This window comes from Salvia hispanica, chromosome 5 (genome assembly GCF_029641045.1).
Source record: "Salvia hispanica isolate PSC_SH4W2 chromosome 5, Shi_PSC_v1, whole genome shotgun sequence".
NCBI lineage: Eukaryota > Viridiplantae > Streptophyta > Magnoliopsida > Lamiales > Lamiaceae > Salvia > Salvia hispanica.
The window spans coordinates 16,634,813-16,647,684 of NC_142696.1; the positions used below are offsets into that span (position 1 = coordinate 16,634,813).

Consider the following 12,872-nt stretch of genomic DNA (forward strand, 5'->3'; position numbering starts at 1 on the left):
CATTACCTCTAGAGTTGGCACATATTCATAATATTTTCTACGCCAGAAGAATTCGGCTTTATCGATCTGATTCTTCGCAAGAATTATCCACATCTGTTTACCGGTTAGCAATTTCATAGACTGCGTTAACTTAGAAGAAAATGAATTTTGCGGACAAAATTCTTAAAAAGGGAAAGAATTGTAACATTCATGACCAAAATATGCATCATTTTATATTTTGACGTATTATATTGTTATTTGCATAATAAATAGTATATTAATTGGATGTTATAGAGCCTAATAAACTGAGAATTTATCCATAATTAATTATGGATGATTTATACTCTTTGAATATTTTTAGCAAATGGGTAATTAAATGTGCATGTGACGTGTGAATGTGTGCATTTAATATGTACTAATATATATATATATATATATATATATATATATATATTTAAATATGTATATAATATTATTATATATACATATGAAATTAGGGATAAGGAATCACTATGGAATCACACATGTAGAAATATAATAATAAATGAAATAGAATAGTTAAGTGGTGGAAAGAAGATAGGTACACTTCTTTATTTAAAATAAACGAGAGTCGGTTTATTGAAGGTATAAAAGAATAAAAATAATAATCATAGGAGGAAGAAGGGTTTTAGCAAGGAAGGGAGGAGGAACTCTTGAAATAAGAAGGAGGGGATCGAGCTTTTGGAGGGGATATTCATGCTTATTTTCACTTTGAGCTTTGTGAGCAGTTAGAACAGAGACAAGATCAGAGTTTCAAATAGAGTATCTGTTAATTATCAGGTGTGTATAAATCACACTTTTAATTTTACTTATTTTATGTGATTAATTGCTATGTGTTAAATTGGAGTGAATATTTGAATTATACGATGTGATACTGATATGATATGTGTTTAATTATGATGATGGAGATATATGCTTGCTGCAATAATTAGTATATTAAATTGGAATTATTTTGTGAAATGTGATATGGATATGTGATTGATGCAATGAATATGTGATTTGTGCAATGGATAAATAAAAGTGCAATTGATATATTTTATATGGCATTAGAAGTACTTGAATAATTGGATTAAAGATGATATGTGACAGTCTTGCTCTGGGTTCTACGGGTCATATTCAATGATAATGGACCTACAGGTCAAAGAAAATGTGCAAAGAGGGGCCTTCGTGGAAAGGTCAAATCAAAGAGGGGCCTTGGAAAGGTCAAATAATTAAAAGGGACCTTCGGGTCGTATGCAATGGAAATCCCGGGCAAGTACTAGGCTTGACCAGTCACAGAATAATAAACTGAACAGAGTGGCATATGCATATCTATATGGAATCATTTTTTTTATTTTGTTGATTATTTGTTATATATATTGGTTAAAGAATATAATTGATTGTTTGGGCTGTTGAATGAAAGGTAAGATTTATATATACTGAATTGTGGCTCATATAAACCACTAATATTTTTCAGGAATAAGATATCAGTGATGTTTTTGATTGACGTGGGTCATAGGAACTCAACATGTTATCAGGGTCAGCGGCTGACGTGTTTTGGCAACCTTCTCCTCCTCATCATTTTTGCATGTAGATAAATGTATAGTATACAGAGTGGTGAGAGAGTCTCATTATCGTTTACAATGTTTTAAAATATGTACTTGACAAATATTGATTTTTGAAATTATATAATATGTGTGTTTTTTTTAAATTTGAAATTATTTATAGTAAGTGCATAAGTCATAAGGGTTAGGTATGACAGTAGCAACTTTATATTTTTGGCCCGAATATTCCTTTGATGTATCTACATATCAATATGAACAATATTCACGGGTTCAATGGTATATCCACCATTGGTCTAAAAAAATTAAAAAAAAATGTTAGATTACATCTTAAATCGTAACCTATTAATGTTTTAACACGCATGTCAGAACCATTAATATATTGTTGATATTTAATTTGACCATTAGAAGGCTATTGTATTGCTCTCCAGTACTATTTAAAATTACACAAGCAACCATAAAAATGGAACTCCATAGATAAACTCAATTCAAAAAGGGAAACTCACAATAAGGCTACAATATGATTTTAAACAAATCCTAAAGTCCTTTATACGTGGAAATGAAAAGACATAAAAAAATAATGCACTCAATAGCATATTTGTCATAGCAATTGTTGGAACTTTTTTTTCTTTACAATATTTGTGTGTTACTCAAATGCTACAAATGGCTCAAATCTTTCTAAAACAAAGGATTGGAGGGATGGAAATTTACATCAGATTAATTATATTTACGACTCAAAGTGTGAAGGATTGGAGGGATGCTAACCCTTTTTATACCTCTAGCAAGATTAAAATTAATAATTGAGATTAAATGTTATTTCCAAATTCCAAGCAAGTGCGTCTCCCATTTAATTATGTTATGGTATCTACCATTGAGTTAATTATATTTTCCACACAATAATTAGGCGAATCGAGCTGACTAAGAAAACAAATAGTACATCTAATTAATAAAAAAAGGTATTCAATTGCAAAAATAGCAAAGCATGATTTATTATAGTTTTTACATTATTGATTAGAGTCAACTCAAAGAAGTAGTAGCAATTTAGCTGTATTAAAATAGAAAAAAAGTTGCGTTGACGTAAATGTAATTGTAGTCATAGTAATAATAATATGCATTTTGTAAAAGAAGGTTGGACTTATGTGAAACTCTCCCGTCCAGCAATAAATGTCTCATTTTTTATCCACTTGCGTTTTTAAAAATTAATTGACTTTATTAAAGAAAATGAGTAAAAAAAATTAATGGAATATGAGCCATATTTTAATATACTGTTTTAGTGTATTAGTTTTATAATACTCCCTCCATCCCTGAAAAATATGAACTATTTACTTTTTAATCCGTCCTTGAAAAATATGAACTATTTAATTTTGGAAACTCATTCTCTCTAATGAGGTGAAATTCATTCTCCATTAATAATACCTTAAAAAGTTTTTTTCTATCTCTCTTACTTTTCTAATTATACATTAAAATATGTGGCCAACCAAATGTCTATACTCTTTGAGGACAAAGAAAGTATAATATTAGTAAAATAAGCTAGTGAAATATAAGTTATAGTACTTGCCAAAAATAGTAAAAGTGAAAAAAATATTTATTAGCAAACGAGTGAAAAAAAAAAAATATTTAATGATAGACAACAAATGAAGTAGCATTTTAGTACTGTAGTTTGTAGCCTTGTAGGCTTACCATAGGATTCGCACCAAAGAAGTCAGCGAAACGCTGAAAAAACAGAGGAACTTAACAAACAGAGTATTTACTTAGAAAAATCTTAATCAAATCCACAAAACAAAAATTAAATCAATAATCATTTTCTTTTTAATAATTAAAATATAGAAACCCTAGATAAGATAAGTTTTTATTTCTATTGATTATCATTATCCTTAATAACTTAGATTTTTATCTACATAAAAATAAATTAATCTAAATCCACCATATAAGGCTAATATTCAATTTACCATATCTTATATTCCATAATGTTAAAATGGAAAAGTTAGAAAAGATAAGATTTTATTTCCTTAAATTATCATTATCTAAATTTATATCTCCCCATCTAGCCGTAAGTAAGACATTTCTTTTTGACACAAGATTTAAGAAAATAATATTTAGAAAGTTAAGCAGAGGGATAATAATGTATGAAAGAAAATAAAATAGATGTGTGAACAAAGAATAAAGTAGGTGAAAAAATAAAACAAAAAGGTAATTGTGTTGTATTTCGCTAATAAAATAAACGACTCACTTTACGTAGAATTTTCCATTAATTTTAGTGCTAAAAAATAATGCATTAGATACCAAGAGAAGGTGACGAAGCATCAACACTGACAGCACCAAAGTGTATGGTGAGAAGTTATGGCACAGTTTTGTTCAAACCTATGCCAGCACTTATCGGCAGCATGTCCGGGCTTTTGGCAAAGTTGACAGACGGGCTTGTTGCCACCACCAGATCTATCTTCTTTTCCCTGAAAATTTGTTGGTCGCAGTTTGTAATGAAATTGAATGATATTGTTGCAAGTTGTCGTTGAAAAGATTTCTTCTCATCGTACTAAAAAATCTGATCTGATAGTATTTTTTTTTTGTAACTTATATATCGATGATCTTCTTCTATAGAGAATGAGAAGGGTGTTTGTTAGTTGTGTTTGTTTATCTGTTTATTAAACCTGTGGCTGTGAAAGAACAAATTGTGATTATATCTTGGTCAAAGCCATTAAAAAGTTCCTTGTTTGGAATAACATGTGGTGGCTTTGTAGAAGTAGTAGTAGTAGTTAAAGATTATGTATGAATACTTGATCATATTAACTTACATTGAAAAGTTTTTTGTGTAGTAGTTTTTAATTGTCATGTTGAATCAAATAATTAAGAAAAAATAATCAAACTTTAGTAAATAGTTTGACACAAGCATCATAGGTGGATATATTAACACTTATTCACCAACTTTATAATAGATGTAGTTTGTGAAATTATTGGCAGTTGAGTAGAAACGATGACATATTCGGTTAGAATCTAAGATGCGAGCCTTGCCAAGACACCAACAAGAGGGGCACCGTTGACGGTTGAAGGCTCAGCTTGCTGATAGTTATCTCTGGAATCGGTGTACTGGTCAGCCTGATCGGGCCCACCGACGATGGCCCCCTCAAGCACATTAGGGTCATCGCTATTCTTGCGCATCCACTCGAAACCTTCTTGGCACCCGATGACCTGTGGATTTTGCTTGATCGACACAATGGATGCTCCTCTGTGGTGGACCCGTCTCGGGTAGTGTGACCCGTACCCGACCATGTAGCTCATTTTCTTCGGGTTGGATCCCAATATGTAGTCCACCTGAGACCTAGCGAAGCCCAATAGTTCGTTAGACCCGACATTGCCCCCGGGGCATTGGATGGTGGTCTTTGATTTGGCGAGGACGTCGGCGTAGGTTGACATTAGGAATGCGGCACTATTGACATACTGTAGATTGCTCCATGGTAGGAACCACAATAGCCCTCCATTGCTTCTCCTCACATTGCCATTCCCTTTCTGGATGCAATTGCACATGAATTCTTCTGCACCCTTCTTGTATTGTTCCAAATTTCCGCTTTTGGGCAGTTTTCCTAGTAATATCTCCTGAAAAGATCATTCAATTTTAGGACACATTTAATTCAATGGATGGATTAGTAGTACCTTTGCAACGAGCACTTGAGCTCCGGCATACTTGTCGTCCCATGAAAACATTCCTCTGGTGCCACCTGGATTCGCGGATTTGATGAACTCAAGGTATTTGGTGTCATTGGTCGCTTGTCTCAACCACACGGCAGCCCACAAAAGTTCGTCCTGTCATCACATATCATTTTCCAGTAATTAATTGCTTATTTAGTTTGCAACATTCTTGCATATATATGTATATCCACATACCTCGTAGCCACTGCTTGAATAAAATTGTCCAGCTACAGGAATGCTATTTTGGTATACGCCAGTGCGTTTCGTCGCAAAATCAAATAACTGTTCATCATATATACAAATCAGCATGCATCGCTAATTCAATCAATAAACAAAAACTGGAAAAAAAAGAATGAGGATATTATAAATTAATCATACCTGCTTTGCATGGTTGATGAGCCGAGACGAATAAAGTCTATCGGAACTGCGGAAAGCGATACCCGCAGCCGCGAAAGCGGCCGCGGTCTCACCAGCGAGGTCGGATCCGGGGTGCTGGTCATCAATCTTGTAAGCAGTTCTGGGCGTGGTCATATCTTCGGGCCTCATCCAACAGGAGTGGTCGGAGCCGCCATCTCCGACCTCTCCATATAGAATATTGGGCTTTGGGTGGGCCCTGAGCAGATAATCAGTGCCCCATTTGATAGCCTCCAGAGCATTCGAAAGCTCCTGGCGAGCCTCAAAATGCGGCCCAAATTCCACTACGCTCCATGCCAGCATTGTCACCGTGTACGCCATCGGCAACCCGAATTTCACGTTGTCTCCGGCGTCGTAGTATCCTCCCACAAGATTCATCTGCAATCTTTTTTATTTATGATTTTGGAATATATATAGTCTGTACATAAATATTTTGCATGGTAAAATTTAAGTTTTTCAAAAATTATAGTAATTCATATTTAAGTTTGAATAGGAGTATAAATAATTTAATTAATTTGGACGGATTACACCAGCGTCTTTGCCATCATTAAGGGCGGAATCTCCTCTCCACTTGATTCTCTGGTTACAAGGCAATTTGCCAGACCTTTGTGCTTCAAAGAAGAGCAATGATTTTGTTAGGGCAGCTCCATAATCCAATGAAACCGAGTTTTGAATTTGAACTAGAAATGAAAATCCAAAGGCTAAAAATAAGTACAACTTAGACATAGTTGTAATTTTAGACCAGATTGATTAAATATGCAAGTCAAAGTGTGTAAGAATGGAGGGGATGTTACCATCTTTTATACTAGTAGCCGGATTGACATTAATAGTTGAGATTGAATGTTATTTCCTAGGGATGACGCAGGTGCATCTCCCGTTAATGTTCTGGTCTAGTATGTACCATTTTAATTGGGTAAAACATGAGAGATAAAATACTTATGAGGCGATTCACATTAATTTTGTTTTCTTTAAATGGTTAGCCGACTTGTGACCATTTTTTGACCGGAACATTTAAAGGCATTTAAAAAGAGTGATCTGCAAAAATATCTCTACACAATATAGGATATATATTTATGGTACTTTGTACAAATATATCATTGTTGCACTTTCTTTACTTTTTTACATTAAGAGATATTTTAGTACATCTAAATTCGTTTCTCCCTTTCCTAATTTAGTTATGAGTTAGATCTCTCATCTCTCCACACTTTTCCAATTTATTTCTGATTTCTATTAGCCTCTTTATCTTTTCTATAATTTTTTCTTTCTCATTTATTTCATTTATCTCTTTTAACCGTCCAAAAAAATAGTCTCATTCGTGGACGGTACAGATTTTAATGAGAATTGACAAAACAAGAGAGAGGGGGAGAAAAAGTCGATAAAATAGAGAGATATGGAGATAAAGTGAGAAAAGTATGAGAAAGAAAGTTTCTATTTTTAGAAATGAGGCTATTTTTGTGGACATCCAAAAATAGCAAAGTGAGACTATTTTTCCTGTACGGATGGAGTATTAACTATACTTTAGAATAATTAATATTTTAAAACATTGAATGAAAAGTAGTATAAATGAAAAATTAATTTTAGTATTATATCATATTTTTGTTTAGCTAGAAATAACAATTTGAATAAATTATCATTTTTGAGTAGAAGCAAATGAAAGCAACAAAAAAAAGGTCTTTCAAATATAATTTTAAGAACATCCAATTGAAATAATAATGTATTAATCATGAATTTTGATAGAAAACATATACAAGTAATTGAATTTGAATATAGATAATAATGCAAATTGAAATTAATTTTTGGTCGGTTGTATATTACTCCACTTATTTTTTATTAGTATTTTAAAATATTAATTATATGTGAAGTATAACTAATAACTTAATAGATTAAAATAAATTAATAAGAAAAATATAAAAATCGAGAAAAGATAGACAGAATAGTGTCCTTGAGGCTGAAAGGGTAAAATAAAAAAGAAAATATGAAAAAGTACCTCAAATATGTAGCGCAACAAATTTTCATGTCTTTAGTTGCGTAATTTTATGATTTTTATGACGTGAATATTTGATTGAGAAATTGCTTTTATAATGTGATTTATCTTAAAATGTGCAATTATGTGAGGTAGTTAAATTTTGTTTAAAACCAAAAATGAGTGTGTTTAATTTAGTTAGTCCATGCATTATTCTTTTAGCCTATTTTCCTAAGTTATTTTGACCCCTATTTCTTAGATTTAATAATTTGATTTGGGATAATTATCCAAATTAAATTTAAACCTTGGGACTCATTTCGAAACAAATGCATCCATTTTTTATATAAACCCTTGTTCACCAACTTTATAATAGAAGTGAACTGTTAGAACTAATTAATAGTTTGTGAAATTGTAGGTAGTTGTGTAAGAAACTATGACATACTCCATAAGGTAAGACTCTAAGGTTTTTTTTAGCTATCTTACAGTAGATGAGTAGAATCTAAGACGCCAACTTTGCCAAGACACCAACAAGAGGGGCATTGTTTGCGGTTGCAGGTTCAGCTTGCTGATAATTGTCTCTAGAATCAGTATACTGGTCACTCTGATCGGGCCCACCGACGATGGCCCCCTCAAGCACATTAGGGTTATCAGCATTCTTGTGGAACCACTCGAAACCTTCTTGGCACCCGACGACTTGTGGGTTTTTGTGGATCGACACAATGGATGCTCCCCTATGGTGGACCCGTCTCGGGTAGTTTGACCCGTACCCGACCATGTAGCTCATTTTCTTCGGGTTGGATCCCAAAATGTAGTCCACCTGAGACCTGGCGAAGCCCAACAGATCGTTAGGCCCGACATTGCCCCCGGGGCATTGGATGGTGGTCTTGGTTTTGGCGAGGACGTCAGCGTAGGTTGTTATCAGGAATGTGGCGCTTGTGACATACTGCAGATTGCTCCATGGGAGGAACCATAAAAGCCCTCCATTGCTCTTCTGCACGTTGCTATTCCCTTTCTGGATGCAGTTGCACATGAATTCTTCTGCTCCCTTTTTGTACTGTTCTAAATTTTCGCTTTTTGGCAGTTTTCCCTGTAATAAACCCTGAAAATAAAAATTTAAATATGAAGTAATTTATACTACAACACATTTAACGTGGTGGTTGGATTTGTATTTTGTACTACCTTTGAGATGAGGACTTGAGCTCCGGCATACTTGTCGTCCCAAGAAAACATTCTTCTGGTGCCACCTGAATTTTTTGATTTGATGAACTCAAGGTAGCTGTTGTCGTTGGTCGCTTGTCTCAGCCACGCAGCAGCCCACACAAGCTCGTCCTGTCATCACATATCAATTGACAATTAGGAGTAACTATCTGCTTGTTTAATTCGCATTTCTAGCAACTTTTTGTTGTACATATATATATATACAAATACCTCGTAGCCACTGCTTGAATAAAACTGTCCAGCTACTGGAATGCTATTTTGGTATACACCAGTGTGTTTCGTCGCAAACTCAAATAACTGTTCATCATATATATATGAATCGATCAACATGCATCATCATATTGCTAAAGCCATAAATAAATAGAAAACATTTACTCCCTACGTCCACCATTATGTGTTCCACATTGACTCTACACAAGTTTTAAGAAATGTAGAGTAAATTGGATGGAAAAAGTTAATATTAGTTTTAAAATAAAATGTGAGTGGAATTTGGTTTGTGGATTGTGGGACCTATTACTTCATCTGCTCCACTTTAGGAGTTACATTTGAATTCGGCACGAGTTTTAAGAAATGTAAAAGAAAGTTAATGAAAAAAGATAGTGTAATGTGAGGACTACTTTTATATATTAGTTGTATAATAAAATGTGAGTGACAAAAGGTTAGTGGAATGTGGGTTATCAAAAATAGTAAAAAGTGAAGTGGAACAATGGGCATCCAAAATGGAAAGACTGGGATACATAATTGGGAACAAAGGAAGAAAAAAACGGAGAAAATTGTCGTACCTGTTTTGCATGGTTGATGAGCTCAGACGAATAACTGGGATTGGAGCGGCGGAAAGCGACAGCCGCAGCCGCTAAAGCGGCGGCGGTCTCGCCTGCCAGGTCGGATCCGGGGTGCTGGTCATCAATTTTGTAAACAGTTCTGGGCGTAGTCATGCCTTCTGGCCTCATCCAACAGGAGTGGTCGGAGCCACCATCTCCGACCTCTCCATATAGAACATTGGGCTTCGGATGGGCCTTGATCAGATAATCGGTGCCCCATTTGATAGCCTGCAGAGCATTCGACAACTCATGCCGGGCCTCAAATTGCGGCCCAAATTCCACTACGCTCCATGCCAGCATTGTCACAGTGTATGCCATCGGCAACCCGAATTTCACGTTGTCTCCGGCATCGTAGTATCCTCCCACAAGATCCACCTGCATTAGACAAAGATGTACTTATACCATAATATTTATGATTTATGATTTTGGAATATATATAGCCCATCATAAATATCCATCTACTTTGCATGGTCAAATTTAAATTTTAGACAAAACAAAATTTACATGTAAATTTGAATATGAGTATAAATAATTTGAATGGATACCCCATCGGCCTTGCCGTCGTTGAGGCCGGAATCTCCTCTCCACTTGACTCTCTGGTTAGAAGGCAACTTCCCTGACCTTTGTGCTTCAAAGAAGAGTAATGATTTAGTTAGGGCAGCTCCATAATCCAATGAAATCGAGTTTTGAATTTGAGCTAGAAATGAAAAACCAAAGGCTAAAAATAAGCACAACTTAGACATAGTTGCAAATTTAGACTAGATAGATTAAATTGGCTAATCAAAGTGTGGAAGATTGGAGGGGATGTTACCCCTTTTTATACTAGCTAGCAAGACTGAAATTAATAATTGAGATTGAGTGTTATTTCCCAGGGATTAAGCAGGTGCATCTCCCCTTAATTTTCTGGTATCTAACTTTTTTAATTAGGCACAACATGTTGAAATCGTATATTAAGTTTATTATGAAGTGATTCACTACATATTTTTCACCGAATAGTTTGGCGAATTGACCTGACCATTTTTAGGCAAGAACATTTAATAATAACTTATATTGTTAAACTGAGAAAAAATATCTATAATCAATGGCTAAAATAGCTAAAAATGATTAATATTTTTTTTATGTATAATTAACTGGAAATGTGTGGATTAGTATCAACTCGATAGCAATTAGCTATTTTTTACGTACACTTTAAACTGTAAGTTAATGTTTTAACATGCATGTCATAAATGATTGAATGATAGTACTATTTAACATGCATGTCATGAACCATTGATATACTACTAGCTAGTATTTATTAAACAATAATATTGGTATTAGTTGTATTGAGATTGATGTTGTTTAGACCTTAGCTCCTCCTATTAATTATGGAGACGATTGCAAAAAAAAAAAAATGGGAAGGAATATCTGCTAAAAACAAATAGCCTAATTGGTTAACATAAGCAATCCCTTGATAGGAGCTACATGATTCTTAAATAGTTTCTATTCGATGCTTAGTTTTATTAGTTTTGATAGTTCGTGCATTCTGCAAGTATTATTATTATTGATGATGATGATGATGATGATGATGATGGAAAAAAAGAGCGAGTACTGATCCTTTTATTTACCTTCTCTTAGTTAATGTAATGGGAAATATGTGGAGAAACAGGTGATCCTTAACTGAGTTTTCTTTACTTAACCTTTTCTTATTAAATTGGAGTGGCAAATGTTTAGATACAAATGGTATATGTATCATGATTGATTTTATACACCTTTCTTTTTTTACAGATAGCATATGAGAAAACTTCTCGTATTGAATTGAACATATCAAATGGGAAATATATTAGCTATGATTTCTTTTATACTCACTTTTTCTTATTTTTAGATAACATGCATGTGTAGTGTAAAAAGTACGTGAAAAAACCCCAGAAATATAGCATTCAAATTTAGGCTAAAATGAAACATTTTAACGTAAAGTTAACTAAATATGTTTAGTATGAATATGATCCTAAAGAATAGAACAAACTTCCACACTTCTCATTCTCTCCACAAAAAGGAAACATGAAGTGAAAAAGCATCAAACATACTTATAAAAGAAAAAAATTAGAGGATGGGGCACGAAGGATAAATTTTTTGTTAATTCTGTTTGACTAAAAAGAAAGTGGAGATCAATTTAAAGGAAGTTTTTAGTTAAAATGTAAATTATATAAATGTAATCCTATTATTAGTTTAGTTTGCAGCATCAGATAATTAACGTTATTGGACGCTGAATCTAATCGAAGTCCTACGTAGCACTATAAAAAGAGCCTTACTTTTTAAGGACGCAAAAATTGAGACGTGCAAATATTAGCATTGAGAAATTTTAAAAAAAATAACAATAATTTAGAACGCGATAGAAACCGTTGCTAAATTAGGGACAAATTAACTTAGCGTTTTGCTTTTTAAGGACACTTCCATTTGCGTCATCTAATTTTAGTCGGGACACTAATAATAAGAACATCTTTTGAGTAGGGCTGGGGAAAAATACCGAAAAAATGATATATCGCTCGTATCGTATTGAAAAATATCGAAAAATTATCGAATTTTCGATATATCGTAATTTTCGATACGATACGATATCGTATCGAAAACTTTCGATACGATAACGATATGAATTTCCTTATATCGCGATATATCGTTTTGTATCGAAAATAAGATATATATCGAAAATTTTCGATATATCGATATTTTCGATATATATCGATATATATCGAAAATTTCGATATATATCGATATTTAACGATATATCGAATTTCGATACGATATATCGAAATATCGATACGATAACGATATGAAATTTTTTTATATCGAAAGTTCGATATATCGAAATTCGATATATCGAAACTTTCGATACGATAACGATATGAAATTCTTTCATATCGATATTTTCGATACGATACACGATACAACATTTTCGATACGATATATCGTATCGACCCACCCCTACTTTTGAGCGTTGGTGGTATATTTAGAAATTCAAATTAGCGACCTTAGATTTCACTAAAAAATGTCCTTAACGATTTTTATTTTGTAGTGTACCTTTTCATAGGCTTATATATCACAAATCATTTAGTTAGGTTTTAACAGAAAACCGAGTATGAAAATCAACTAGGAAATTAGGCAAGAAGAAATCACATTTTTCTCCACACACGTGCCTCGTACTTATTTAATTCGCAATTACTTAGACTTTCTTAAACA

General features: G+C 33.4%; 2 protein-coding genes and 1 long non-coding RNA gene across 3 annotated transcripts; 1 reads left to right on the forward strand and 2 right to left on the reverse strand.

Annotated features, from left to right (window-relative positions):
• Positions 1–636: 636 nt before the first annotated feature.
• On the forward strand, positions 637–1,708 carry LOC148926363 (uncharacterized). The gene is made up of 2 exons (XR_016130265.1): positions 637–798; positions 1,475–1,708. It is a non-coding gene; the product is annotated as an uncharacterized LOC148926363 (long non-coding RNA).
• Positions 1,709–4,515: 2,807 nt separating this feature from the next.
• LOC125189785 (endoglucanase 15-like) lies at positions 4,516–6,383 on the reverse strand. Its single transcript, XM_048087020.2, has 5 exons — positions 6,186–6,383; positions 5,622–6,035; positions 5,439–5,525; positions 5,208–5,357; positions 4,516–5,150 (listed from the first exon to the last, which is right to left on the reverse strand). Exons 1-5 carry the CDS (start codon positions 6,381–6,383, stop codon positions 4,551–4,553), a joined length of 1,449 nt encoding a protein of 482 aa, XP_047942977.1. The 3' UTR covers positions 4,516–4,550.
• A 1,609-nt stretch (positions 6,384–7,992) lies between these two features.
• Positions 7,993–10,426, reverse strand: LOC125189784 (endoglucanase 13-like). Its single transcript, XM_048087019.2, has 5 exons — positions 10,205–10,426; positions 9,621–10,034; positions 9,049–9,135; positions 8,800–8,949; positions 7,993–8,719 (listed from the first exon to the last, which is right to left on the reverse strand). Exons 1-5 carry the CDS (start codon positions 10,400–10,402, stop codon positions 8,120–8,122), a joined length of 1,449 nt encoding a protein of 482 aa, XP_047942976.1. The 5' UTR covers positions 10,403–10,426; the 3' UTR covers positions 7,993–8,119.
• Between the last annotated feature and the right edge of the window lie 2,446 nt (positions 10,427–12,872).

Coding starts and splice junctions, on each gene's coding strand:
- LOC125189785 (XM_048087020.2), bottom strand. CDS start 6,383: ATGTCTAAGTTGTACTTATTTTTAGCCTTTGGATTTTCATTTCTAGTT. Junction 5,358..5,438: donor ATTCAAGCAGTGGCTACGAG/GTATGTGGATAT, acceptor ATGTGATGACAG/GACGAACTTTTGTGGGCTGC. Junction 5,151..5,207: donor CTCAAGTGCTCGTTGCAAAG/GTACTACTAATC, acceptor TGATCTTTTCAG/GAGATATTACTAGGAAAACT.
- LOC125189784 (XM_048087019.2), bottom strand. CDS start 10,402: ATGTCTAAGTTGTGCTTATTTTTAGCCTTTGGTTTTTCATTTCTAGCT. Junction 9,136..9,620: donor TCATCAACCATGCAAAACAG/GTACGACAATTT, acceptor TATGATGAACAG/TTATTTGAGTTTGCGACGAA. Junction 8,720..8,799: donor CTCAAGTCCTCATCTCAAAG/GTAGTACAAAAT, acceptor TTTTATTTTCAG/GGTTTATTACAGGGAAAACT.